Source organism: Cynocephalus volans, chromosome 1 (genome assembly GCF_027409185.1).
Source record: "Cynocephalus volans isolate mCynVol1 chromosome 1, mCynVol1.pri, whole genome shotgun sequence".
Classification (NCBI taxonomy): Eukaryota; Metazoa; Chordata; class Mammalia; order Dermoptera; family Cynocephalidae; genus Cynocephalus; species Cynocephalus volans.
The window spans coordinates 43,807,813-43,820,652 of NC_084460.1; the positions used below are offsets into that span (position 1 = coordinate 43,807,813).

A 12,840-nucleotide genomic window follows, 5' to 3' on the forward strand; every position below is an offset into this window, starting at 1 on the left:
AAAAAGTTTTCCGAACTTTACAAATAAGTCTGAGGTCCCTTGGGCCATGTGTCCCAAACCCAGTTGCCTGTTAGGTGTGCAATTTTTTTCTTTTTCAACAAATGGTATCACTTGTACAAATTTTTTTGTAGCTTGCTTTTTACATTCAACAATGTTTTTAAGATCTAGCTGTATTGCTGCATGCAGACCTAGTGCATTACTTTTGACTGATACATGATATATGCCACCATTTTATTTGTCCCTCTCCTATAGAGAGGCATTTACACACAGGGTTACAGTGAACATCCCTGTGCAAGCTTCCTTGGACACATGCCTCAGTGCCTCTGGGTCAGGGATAACTCCTTGGATTCTTATCACTGGAGCCAAAGAAATGGAACTAAGTGCAGAAAAGTAGACCAATGAGTTGGAAGACTTAATTTGTACCACATATGTTCATCCATGTGGGTGGGATTACTTGGAATAAAGCTTACTGACTCCAACTTCTGTTTATTACTAAGTATGTCCTATTTTGCCCCTAAAAACTGAGCACATAGCATTTTTCTGTGTGCATTGTGTCCTTTGAAGGCCTGTTAGAGTCTGTTGTATTTTCCTCATCATCCCCTCTGTGCCAGAATGTTCCTGCGCAAGCCCCTTAAACACATGAATTAGTGGCCAGCTGCCCATGGTCCTCCCTAGTCTGTCCCTCTTCCCATCTCTTCATCGTATCAGCAGGGAATAAGGCAGGAACATGTACCTGGGGGAGAGTAGAAGGAGATGGGGATGTGTGTCTACAAATCACACAGGGCCCTATGGGTCCCAGTCACAACTTTTGGCTTTGGAGTGGCCCCCCCTGGAAAAGAGGAAAAGGATTACGTCTCTCTTACCATTGTATCCCTAGTGCCCAGAACCGTGTCCTGTGCAGAGAAGAATGAGAGAGCATAACCAAAAAGACTCATGGGATGCAGGAACTCTGCTTTCTTTTGGCCCTGTCTCACTGCACAGATGAGGGGGTAAAATTACACTTAAAACCCTTTTCAATTTGAGGGTTAATGTACCTTTAAGGAGTCTGTAGAGGGGAGAATACTTCCCATCCTTTTTTGTACTTTAATTAAATAGCCAGTAATTCATTTCCATCTTTGCTTTGCAGCATCAATATTGGGTTCTATGGAGCCTACTTTTCAACATGCACATTTTGGGAATTTGTAGACCATTCCACTCATAACCCAGTGCTCAAAACAGACAAGTCCATTAGAAGTAAGAGTAAGCAGTGTCAAAAACCAGAGCTCACTGACCACGTAGTCAGCCCTGCCCTCATAGGAAGCCTGCATACACAGCAGCAGTGAAGGCAGGGGGTGTAACTTCTTCTTCACACCTGCACCCCTGTCTGGAGATCCCAGAGGTTGGACTTGAGCAGCAGAGTGTGTGCAGGCCTCTCTCCTCATTCCATACTCGATCCAGCAGTATCGTATTTCTACTCTCAGCTACCTCTCACTTAACCTATTTTTCTTTCTGCTTATTGAGTGGTGAAGTTTTCATAGCTAATGACAAGGGAAAGCCATTGAGAAGCAGCGTCAGACCTCTGCGGGGTGGCTGGTCTTCCTACTGCAGTGTAGATAACCTTGGGAGTGCTAGTTCACTTTATGTGGTAGAGGCACGAATGTGATCAATAGGAAGCCAAAAAGGATGAAGAACAGAACAGCCTTTTTAAGAGTCTTTACCAAGTCACTGGAAGCAGAGAATGCCTTAGAGTTAATTCATGTATCCCAAGATACATGTCCAACGAGTGGTTCTGTTAACTGGTCAGCCATCAAAATAATCTGGATAGCTTGAGGAAAATCACTGATTCCTGGGTTCCACCCCAGAAATTGTGGTTCAGCAGGTCCCGGTTGAGGTCTAGGAATGTGTATTATCTTGCGCTCCCTCAGGTGATTCTGAATCTCAGCCAGGCTTGGAAATCATCCTCCTCTGACCTTTGGGCTCCCTTCCAGCTCTCATATGGTCTATGTTGAAATCCAGGTCATGGGTGAGGTGGCACAGGGAAGTGGCCTCTAAAAATCAGCCCCTGGCCAAACCGATCTTAACCACAGAGATGCACAGCCTAAGCAGCTGCTCATCTCTCCAGCCATGTGCATGCCACACTGTTTGATATCATAGGTACAGAATGCAGTTATTATTTTTAGTTTAATTTTGGAATAGACAATACACTGACACAATTTAATATTCAAAAACAATGAAAAGGTGCCTTATATAGTGTCTTAGTCCTACCCCCCTGCCCGCAGCTGCCTAAACCTAGTTTCTTAGATGTCATATAATTCACCCATTTAAAGTGTACTATTCAGTGATTTTCAGTATATGAGGGGTTTTCAAAAAGTTCGTGGAAGGATTCGTATTATCTTTTAATTCAATTTTCCCACAAACTTTTTGAAGTACCCTCATATTGACAGAGTTGTGAAACCATCACATATATAATGTGATTTAGAACATTTTTATGTACTCATTAGCAGTCACTCTGCTGTCTTTCTACCCGCCCCCGCCCAGCTCTAGACAACCACTAATCTACTTCTGTCACTAGTGTCTATTGTTTTTATCCCTCATTTTTTTTTTGCACAAATGGTTGTGTACTGGAGAGTGTTCTATACTTTGCCTTTTTCGTGGGACATTGTACCACCTTGGGGATTTTTTACTGTCAGGAGACAGGATGAAGGCTGCACTCAGAATGATTTTGCCTGCCTGGCTCCTGGGAGCAGAGGCATCTGTAGGAACAGAAGTTAAAGGCCATGCTCTCACTGCCAGTCTTTTGCTGTCATGGGTGGTCTCAGCCCCAGCCAAGCAGAAACTTCTAATCTCTGTTCTTTCTGTGTTTAGAAACTCATCGCATATGGGCATATCACTGGCAATGCCCCCGACAGTGGAGCCCCAGGGAAGCGGCTGATCGACAGGATTGTTGAAACCATTTGCAGTTGTTTTCAGGGCCCTCAGACCGATGAAGGAGTTCAGTTACAAATAATTAAGGTATTTCTGTTTGTTTGCCTGGTCTGGTTTTTAAATTAGAAAGCTAGTTCCCTTTGGGAATTTGGATTTCTAATTTACCTTGTGTTAGTTGTCTCAGGTGGTGCTGAGCTGGAACAGAAAAATTTAAGCATCACTTAGATCTTTTAAGTGTCAGAATTTATTAGTGTGGACTGTGACAAGAAGAGTGGAACCAGGTGTATTTTCAAAGTAAGCAGTTCTGCTAATAACAATGTAAATTGCTTGTGTAGCTGGCTTTGAATACTCTGGTCTTTCCCCTTGAAATTCTGGATTCCGAGTCTGCAATTTCTCAGCAGGTCTTCATTGATACTCTTATCACCAACTTGCCCCTGTCCTCTTGCCCCCTCTTTCCATTTCCCTGTTCCATTTCTGCTGCCAGGAATGGTTTGGCATGGGCTGGTACCATGTACTTGTCAGAGAACAGGATCACGATGGGTACAGCCAAGGTTCCAGATCTTAAGCCCTAAATATATTAGTTTTATATGGGATGGTTTTATGTTAGCTGTGCCTTTCTCCAAGCTCTCTTCAAAATCCACCAGGGAACTGGGAAACTAATCACCCACTGAAACATGTATATTTTGTGATTAATGTGGGTAAGGTCAAGTTGAAGTGTTATTCATCCTGAGAGAAGTGCCTTTATTTTTCATTCTAGGTTTTTCAGTCCATATAAACATTCAGAAGTTTAGCTTTTTATTTTATTTTATTTTATTTATTTATTTTTAAAAGGTGATTGGTAAGGGGATCTTAACCCTTGACTTGGTGTTGTCAGCACCACGCTTTCCCAAGTGAGCCAACCAGCCATCCCTATATAGGTATCTGAACCTACGGCCTTGGTGTTACCAGCACCACACTCTCCCAAGTGAGCCACGGGCCGGCCCAGAAGTTTAGCTTTTTAAAAAGCAAGCCAGTGGAGCCTACTTCAGCACAACTTAATTATTTCAAATAATTGGATTTTATGGAGTTTATAATTGCTTTTTTTTTTTTTTAAATAAAAGATGACTGGTAAGGGGATCTTAACCCTTGACTTGGTGTTGTCGGCACCACGCTCAGCCAGTGAGCAAACCGGCCATCCCTATATAGGGATCCAAACCCGTGGCCTTGGTGTTATCAGCACCGTACTCTCCCGAGTGAGCCATGGGTCGGCCCTAGTAATTGTTTTTAAATTTAGAATAATATGGAGTTGGCTCTTGGTACTAATCATCCTGTTTAGTTTGCAGAACCTGTTAACATTTATTAAAACAGAAACAAAGCCAAACGCTCTAGGAAAGTTTGGCCATGGGAGGGCAGGAGGGAGGTGGGTGTTCATGAAGTTGTAGGTTTCTGATTTCTGTTTTAGGCTCTTTTGACCGCGGTGACTTCCCCACACATTGAAATTCATGAAGGCACTATCCTGCAGACAGTGAGAACGTGTTACAATATCTATTTGGCCAGCAAAAATCTCATCAATCAAACCACTGCCAAGGCTACCCTTACTCAGATGCTGAACGTCATTTTCACCCGCATGGAAAACCAAGTGGTGAGTAACAGCACTTACCAGCCACTGAGAGTGGGTTGTCATTGCTGCCTCAACTCTTTCATGTGTGGCTTCAGTGCCTTGTGAAGATTCAGTAGCGTTTTGAAGTTTATCCCTTTGTTCTGTGAATTCTCTAGACTGTGCTTTTGTTCTTTCTTTAAAAATCAAAGAGAGAATCTAGCATGGGCTTTGAAGTTTGCATTCAGAATTTGCTTTGAGTTTGTCAAAGGAATTTATTTCGTTTTAAAATTTTCGTACTTTTGGTTGGAAATTTTTTAAGCAATAACTAGCATAGTTTTTGTTCCTTACATAAATTCTGGGACCATTTAGATCAAATCCCTTTTTTGTTGCCTTTTAGTTGCAGGAGGCCAGAGAATTGGAAAGACAAGCTCAATCGAAACCCCAGTCCCCTGTGATCCAATCTGCAGCACTGTCTCCAAAGTTCAGTCATTTGAAGCCAAGCCAGGCACAGAGCAAACCAACAACTCCTGAAAAAACAGATTTAATCAATGGTGACCATGCCAGGAGTGGTTCTGGAAAAGTGAGCTCAGAAAACGGAGACGTACACAGAGAAAGAGATTCGTCACTATCAGGTATGGTCTGATATGGTACAGCTTTGTGAGAGGGAATCATCCTGTGTGACAGCAGATGAAGGAGATGTTTGGTGACAATAGAAGGAAACCTCTGATAGCAGCTTATCTGTTTCTGGGCTTTCCTCTTAACTTCACCTTTGCTTTTCTTTTACAGAACACAACCAGTGAGGTGTGATGTCTAATGTCCATTGTCTGCTGTGCAGTTTTCTCTAAATAGTTCCTGGAATGTATCTAGTTACTATTTCTTCATGTCAGCCTCAGTGCAGTGGGTTGAGTTTAGGGCACTTATCTTCCCGTAGTTAATTGTTTGGGTAATTAGTTATTCATTGTCTGTCTTATTTGTCCAGAGGAAGACAAGGGCTTCATTTGTCAGGTATACACACTAGATCCCAGTGCCTGGCAGTTAGGAGCCAATCATAGACATCTGTGGAGGAGTCAGGTGGGCAGGTGAATGGATGGCTGGATAGATAGATGGCAGACAGATAGCTTTGTTTTCTTCTTCTGGTGACCAGATACGTTACTTGTTTTTGTTTGCTTTTTTAAATGAAAGAGTATCCCATGTCTGATTATATAGTCTTAAAGTAAATGAAATATTAGGTATGTAATCTTAGATTGGGTTATTATAAGATTATTTATGAATATTTACATCTCTCCCTGGGCGATTTGTCTGAATCAGATCCAAAATTCTTATTTTTTCACGAATTAACCTTTCCCAAGTGATTCAGTCAAATAAATCTTCACTCAAGCTGGTGGTTCTACACAAAATATCTGACCTGCGTATATCATTGATCTCATCTCTTCAGTTACATGACTAATACTGATTTCTGTTAGTATGTTCCCCACTAGAGGGCACATATTTGAGCAGCATTTATTCCTTTATTATTTGCTGGAGTGCTTGGCATGCATTGGAACAGACCAAGTGTTATTGCTGGAATGTTGTTCTGTATTTGTTTACTCAAGGAAAGGACAAAAGACAAAGTTGCCATGAAGAATTATGCATCTCTTAGGGAGCACGGAGTGGCTATCTATTCATTCCTACTGTCGTGTGTCTTAGGGATGGTGCTCAGAAACTCCTGGCCCACCCTTCATATCTGTTGCCATCTTTGCCTTTGTCACTCTCCAGGGCAAGGACCATGTTTTTACTGGAACCCTTATCAAGTTGTGGCCAATCAATAAATATTAATATTTAAACACACTATAGTAAGCATAGCTGTGCAGATATAAAAGCAGGTCTCTCCAAGGTGCATGAAAGCACTTTCCATACAGCTGTCGAAGTGATCTCTTAAAAGCATGCATTAGATCATGACCCTCCCCTGCTCAAACCCCTTTGGTAATTAATTCCCCATCCTGTCTCATTCAGACTGAAATCCATGCCTGCCCCACTGCACGGCTTGCAAGGCCCGGTGTGACCTGGCCCTTGCCCACCCCTCTGTCCTCTTCTTACATCTCTCTCCCCTTGTTTGCTACACAATGCACAGGTGTTGTTTCTGGTTCTTGAAATTGCTGTGCTTGTTCCTGCCTCAGTGCCTTTATACTTACTGTCTCTTTCCCACCCCTCCCCCACTTTATTATCAGGTCTCAGTTCAGACTGAGAGGCTTCCCTGATCATACTCTCAAGTTCCCCATCATGTCTGTTCATCATCCTCTTTTATTTTCTTCATAGCACTTGTCAATAACTGAAATTACGGAAGTGTTTGTGTTCACTTGTTCCCAGTCTGAGGCCTGAGCCACCCTTTCAACCACTATATTCCCAACACCTGGCATACACAGGAGACACTCAGTAAATACAATTTTTTAATGAATGGGGAGAAAACATGGTTTTAGAATATAGTTTTGTAGAAACATAGTCTTGAAGTTCTGCTCTAACAAAGAGAAAATGACTTGCAGTTAGTGTATTGCTGTGGATTTTGTTGCCATTACTTGGTGCACCCTGTGAGGCTTTCCCAGATTGTGGGAATCAAACTGTGAACCTGAAAATAGTGGGTCAGAATGGATGTGCACTGCACTGTCACCTTTAAAGAAAGTGAATGACTTCCAGTTCTCAGGATTTGGCTTTAAAGAAACAATGGGTCCTTCAGAAGTAGGTGTTACGTAGCCCTGGAAGCCAAGGAGGAAGGACAGCCTGAGAGGCAGTTGGCGGGGGTGCCATGCAGGGGGGACAGTCCCTCTGTGGTCTGGAGTCCAGGCTGTCAAAGCCTGGTGAGAGGCCTGAGCTCTAGCATCTCTGTGGCTATTCTTACTGTGTTACTGAGTGCTGGGATATTGGACACAATAATGGAGCTATCCTACAGACTCCATGGACACAATAATGGAGCTATCCTACAGACTCCATCCTGTAGTAATCACCATCACGTAGCCAGCTGCAACTGGGCACCTACTGTGCCTGGCGCATGCTCACTAATTTGGCACTTGACATACATTTCCCTTTTTAAGTAACAAAGAACACTCCCCACAGCCTTCCTGGGATAATTTGCTTCCCCGTGTAGTTTTCATGGGAAAGAATTCACCGACAGACCTGAGTATCTCCTTTTCCTTAGCGATTTTTCATCCCAAATTAATAGATCAACAGTCTATTTGTCTTATCAAGAAGTGGTCAGATTGCCCTTTATAAACTCACAAAATGAGTTTGAGCTCGAGACATGCTAGCTTATGGGAACTTTGGGGCATGGTCAGTCATTTATCTATTTACAACCCTCCTGATTTTCCAGCTATTCATGTCAGTTTCTTTATAAACAGCTTTTTTGAGATATAATTCACATACCATAAATTCACCCATTCAAAATGTACAGTTCTGCTTTTTATTATAATCAAAGGGTTATGCAAGTTACCACAATCAATTTTAGAACATTTTCATTACCCGCAAAAGAAACCCTGTACTCATTAGCAGTCACTTCCTCATTTTCTTTTAAGTTTGTTTTTAAGGTTCTGACTTTTTACCTCCCATCATTAGACATTAGCATTTTTATGTTTATATAGATAATATAAATAGGTAGAATTACCTATGTGTTTATGGATTTCTTAGCTCTCCTTTTCTTTTTGCATCTCATTCTTTAAGGGAAAAACAACCCAATTGTTAAGTTCTACAAAATAGAGAAAATGTATCTTCCCTCAGCCAATATGAAGGTTCTGATCAGGCAGCCTGGGTTTAGATCATGACTTCACCACTTAGCAGCTCTTTGACCTTGGGCAAAGTCATTAACCTTTCTGAGCTCAGTTTCCTCATCTATAAAATGGGAATACAATTAGTGCTGTCTTAGGTTTATGAGAACTAAATGAGAACAGTGTCTGACACTTAGGGCTATATAAGTGTTTGCTGTTATTATCTTTTAAATAAATTTCAGCTTAAAAATCAGTTGGTTTAAAGAAAAATAGCAAATATATCAGATGGTAATCAGATATGAAGTTAGTAGGAAGAATATAGTAGGATCAAGTGAGCCTGGCTGTTTTCCATGTTAACAATACCAAGTCCTCTGCTTTAGGAATTTTATTTTTCTGTTGACAAAAAGCAGCAGCAGAAGTAGTCTCAGGCTGACACTAGATAAAAATGGCAAGTGCACTTCACCTCTTCTGACTTGTTTCTGACACAGCCTGCCCTAAAGGGAGTAAACCACATTGGCTTCTCAGCTCATTGGTTTACAACATTTCTGTCAGCTGTGTAATGGACATGTAGTTGGGGACAGCTGCCTAATGTGTTTCTTCTCAATAAACAATTGTTTTCCTATCAAAGAACCATATTGGAGTATGGCTGGAATATGACAGCAAAAAGCTTTGCTCCCTGGTTTTTTCCTTTAGTATTCTTACGTCTTATCACTAAGTGCCTGAACATTGGATGCAACCAAACCCTAGTTTCTAGGAAATAAGTGTGTCACACTTTATTGTCACCATGTATTTACATTTGCCCCTCCGATTCCAGATCTTCCTTCTCCCACTCTTATTTTTTTCCCTGGCACTATAGTATACAATAGAATTTACTTATTTATTATCCCCAGCTAGCATGTAAGCACCACGAGGATGGGGTCTTTGTTTTAAACAGTGTTGTGTTACAAATACCTTTAACAGCGCCAGACACATAGGCACTCAGTTTGTTGATTGAATGCATGAGTGAGTCCATCTTATTGCCCCACTTACCCCACCCCCCTAGGTCCCTACTTAACTGGACAGAGAATAGGCACCTGGGAAGAACTTGTCTCAGACTCCTATTTTTTTTTTTTTCCATTATTCTTAGCATGTGACTTCCACCCTCAAGGTCACCTTATGGTTTAGGATGCTGCCATGTGGTTCCAGGCAGGAAGGAAGAGGAAGAGGGTAGGACTAAAGGACTCCCTGCCAGCTGAGTCCTTTTTAAAGAGGAGCTGACGCAGCTTGGATGTGTTGTCCCCTTCAAAACTCATGTGGAAATTTGATCTCCAATGTGGCAGTGTTGGAAACTGATTGAGTCATGGGGGCAGATCCCTCATGAATGGATTAATGCTCTCCCTGCGGGAGGAAGGGTAGTGAGTGAGTTCTCGCTCTATTAGTTCCTGCGAGAGCTGATTATTTAAAGGACCCCGGCACCTTCTCTCTCTCTCTCTCTCTCTCTCTCTCTCTCTCTCTCTCCCCGCCTCCCTCTCCCCCCCCTCCCTCTCCCCCCCTCCCTCTCCCCCCCCTCCCTCTCCCCCCCCTCTCTCCCTCTCTCCCCCTCTCTCCCTCTCTCTCCTCTCCCTCCCTCCCCCTCCACCCCCCTCCCTCCTCCCTCCCCCTCCCTCCTCTCCCTCCCCCTCCCTCCCCTCCCTCCCCCTCCCTCCCCTCCCTCCCCCTCCCTCCCTCTCCCTCCCTCTCCCTCCCTCCCCCTCCCTCCCCCTCCCTCCCCCTCCCTCCCTCTCCCTCCCTCTCCTGCCCTCTCCCTCTCTCGTCTCTCTCCCTCTCCCACCTCCCTCCCTCCCCTCTCTCTCCCTCCCTCTCTCTCCTTCTCCCCATCCATCCCTCCCTCCCTCCCTCCCTCCCCCTCTCTCTCTCTCTCTCTCTCTCTCTCTCTCTCTCTCTCTCTCTCTCTCTCTCTCTCTCTCTCTCACTTCCTCTCACCATCTGATCTTCTTGTACCCGCTGGCTGCCTGCCACTTTCCGCCATGAGTAGAAGCAGCCCGAGGCCGGTGCCAGATGCAGCTATCCCAGAATCGTAAGCCAAATAAACCTCTGTTCTTTATATATTACCCAGTCCCAGTCTCAGGTAATTCTGTTATAGCAACACAAAATGGACTAATACAGGAGCCTTTCTGGAAGCTGTTGCCATCTATAAATTGGCTTATCTTATATAATTTTCATAAGATTCTTGCTTACTGATGAGGGACCTGAGGCTTGGGGGGATATGTAACTTAAATCCCCATGTTGGAAGTGGCAGAGTGGGGACCTGGACCAGGCATGCTAGCTTCAGAACTCTCACTCCTGGTCACTGTGCTGAATTTACTACCACAAGGGAACATTTTCTCTCTGATGTTCTTAAAACACTGATGTTCTGGTCAGTTTCCCATTTTTTCCACCCTTGACAGATGTATTATTTTCCTACTCACTGTATAGTAACAATACCAGTCCAAGTGTGATGGCAACTGGCACTTAGCCTCAATGGAAGGGAGACAATTGAGAGTGATGAGGACTGAGGCAATAGGTCATCTGCAGAGTTCATACCCTGGCTGAAGAGGGTATTTTCTCCTGGTTCCAGCCAGTTGCCATGTGTCATTTTTTGTTTAATAGAAATCATATCTGGCTTTTTATGAGTAGTATCTTGGTTTTTAAATGTTGGCAGCTAATTCAAAAGTTTTAAAAAGCAGTGCATAGGCTAAACAACACAGACTTACAGGCCAGATGTACCTGCCGGCCACCACTAAAAAGTGGTCTAACTCACCACTCCTGTAGCTTCTCTGATAAAATGCGTCCCTGCTTCTTGGGTGTTAAATGTGAACAAGATGCTATGTACCAGGTACCTTGGAATGTATGATACAGATTAGAAACTCACCATAATTTTGTTAAATTATAGCATCAGAGAATGTTGGAACAGGAAAAAATCTTAGAAACATCTAATCATATGTTTACCAAATCATTACATGATTTTAAGTGGTTCACAGGTGAATAGTTTTTGCTTTAATAGTTACACATTTATTTCAACATGCATCGGAACATATAACTAGTATACTGAAACTGTTATTTGGTGGATTTTATTGTTTAAGGTGAGTTATAGAGCATGGTTAAATATATATGTCATATATAATAGCATATAATATAAGTGGTGCATGGATATGGCAAAAATTATGAAGGTGGTATGAGAATGACTGAAGTTTGGGTAACCATAATCTAGTCTAAATCATCCTTTTTAGATGAAAAAATGAGTTTAAGAGATTGTGGCTATGGCTGAGGAGTTTCCTAATTTCCATTTAATTTCTTTCTTGCCCTCTAAGAAAGCATATAACATCAATATTTCCCTCTTAAATTTACTTAGCCATTTAGATAAGTATGGTGTGTTAAGTGCTCAGTGGAGGTGAAAATTCTTAGCACTCTTCTCCAAGACTTTATAGAGCAAGCACAGAACTCATAAAAACAGTGGCTGGGTTGAAAATCCCCATTAAGGCAGAGTTAAAAGAGTTATTTTGGTTTTGTTTATTTAAGGTGATGGCGTTTTTGGTCAGCGTGATGTTTCATAAATCAGAAATGCTTACTTCTAAAAGTCTAGTCAAGAGGTGTTTACTTTATAAATTCTTTCCCAGATCTAGTTTTCTAAAAAAAAAAAAAAAAAAAATGAGGTGCTGAACCTCTTCCACTTAAACAGTTAACAATTTGAAGAATAATTTGATTTAAGTTTAGTAAATCCTCAACTGTCACATTAGAAATCTCATGCTAAACTCTGGGTTTACAGCATGGGGAAAGTGAAGCAGCAGAAGGCAGTCATCTACCAAGGCTCCTTGGTACTCAAGGCGAATGCACAGGGGAAAGTTCCATCTTTTGTTCTGCCAGGCACCCTCGCGGGATAAAATCCAGCTCCTGCCTCCAAGTTAGTGGTGGTGGGGAGGACCCTAGGCTGAGCATCTGGGACTTAGGAAGGATGAGAGTACAAGTCAATGGGGTTTTAGTGTTCCACAAAGAGAAACTTGAAAGGAGAGCAGATGCTGCCTAAAGGTTTCCAGATTGAGGAAGTCGTCTTCCATTGGCATGATCAGATTTGGCCTCGGGAAGTCCTTATTTGCACCCTTTGCCTTCTGAAACATAGCTTTAGAGGAACATTGCCATAATCATCTTCTCCCCCTTCCTTTCTTTTTCCTGGAAATACCCACATGTGTGTGTTTATGTATTTGGGTGTGTGTGTAGGGGCTGATGATGGAGCCCAGGAGGTGGTGAAGGACATCTTAGAAGATGTAGTCACTTCTGCTGTTAAAGGTAAGAACCAAGGACAGTCCATCCTTTCCTCCTATCTCACTTGTCCAAAATGTCTGCAGCCATGTATTTTAGTGGTGGAATTTCTTCTTCCCTGCCCTGTAACTCATGGCATGCATGGAAACTGAGTCTGCCCGTGTCTGTGCATCGTTCATATGGGATTTTTAAATGACTTGTTTTTAGTGACTAATTTTATTCTACTTTGGGTTGGGTTCAAAGAACACTGTCTGACTATGTTAGGGTTGGGTGCTCCACTTTGAGACACAGAGGGCCACTCCATATACCTTCTAGATCAGGTGCATCAAGGCTTTTCCATTAGTGGGCTTG

The 12,840-nt window shown here is 42.6% G+C and overlaps 1 protein-coding gene across 2 annotated transcripts in view; it reads left to right on the forward strand.

Moving 5' to 3' along the window:
• The window catches only part of ARFGEF2 (ADP ribosylation factor guanine nucleotide exchange factor 2), an 85,484-nt gene that overhangs the window by 17,976 nt on the left and 54,668 nt on the right, over window positions 1-12,840 (forward strand). For both annotated transcript variants that reach the window (XM_063080532.1, XM_063080526.1), the window contains exons 4-7: window positions 2,845-2,991; window positions 4,346-4,525; window positions 4,881-5,115; window positions 12,448-12,516. In XM_063080532.1, coding sequence (XP_062936602.1) covers window positions 2,845-2,991; window positions 4,346-4,525; window positions 4,881-5,115; window positions 12,448-12,516 — 631 coding nt within the window. The remainder of the gene's footprint in view (window positions 1-2,844; window positions 2,992-4,345; window positions 4,526-4,880; window positions 5,116-12,447; window positions 12,517-12,840) is intronic.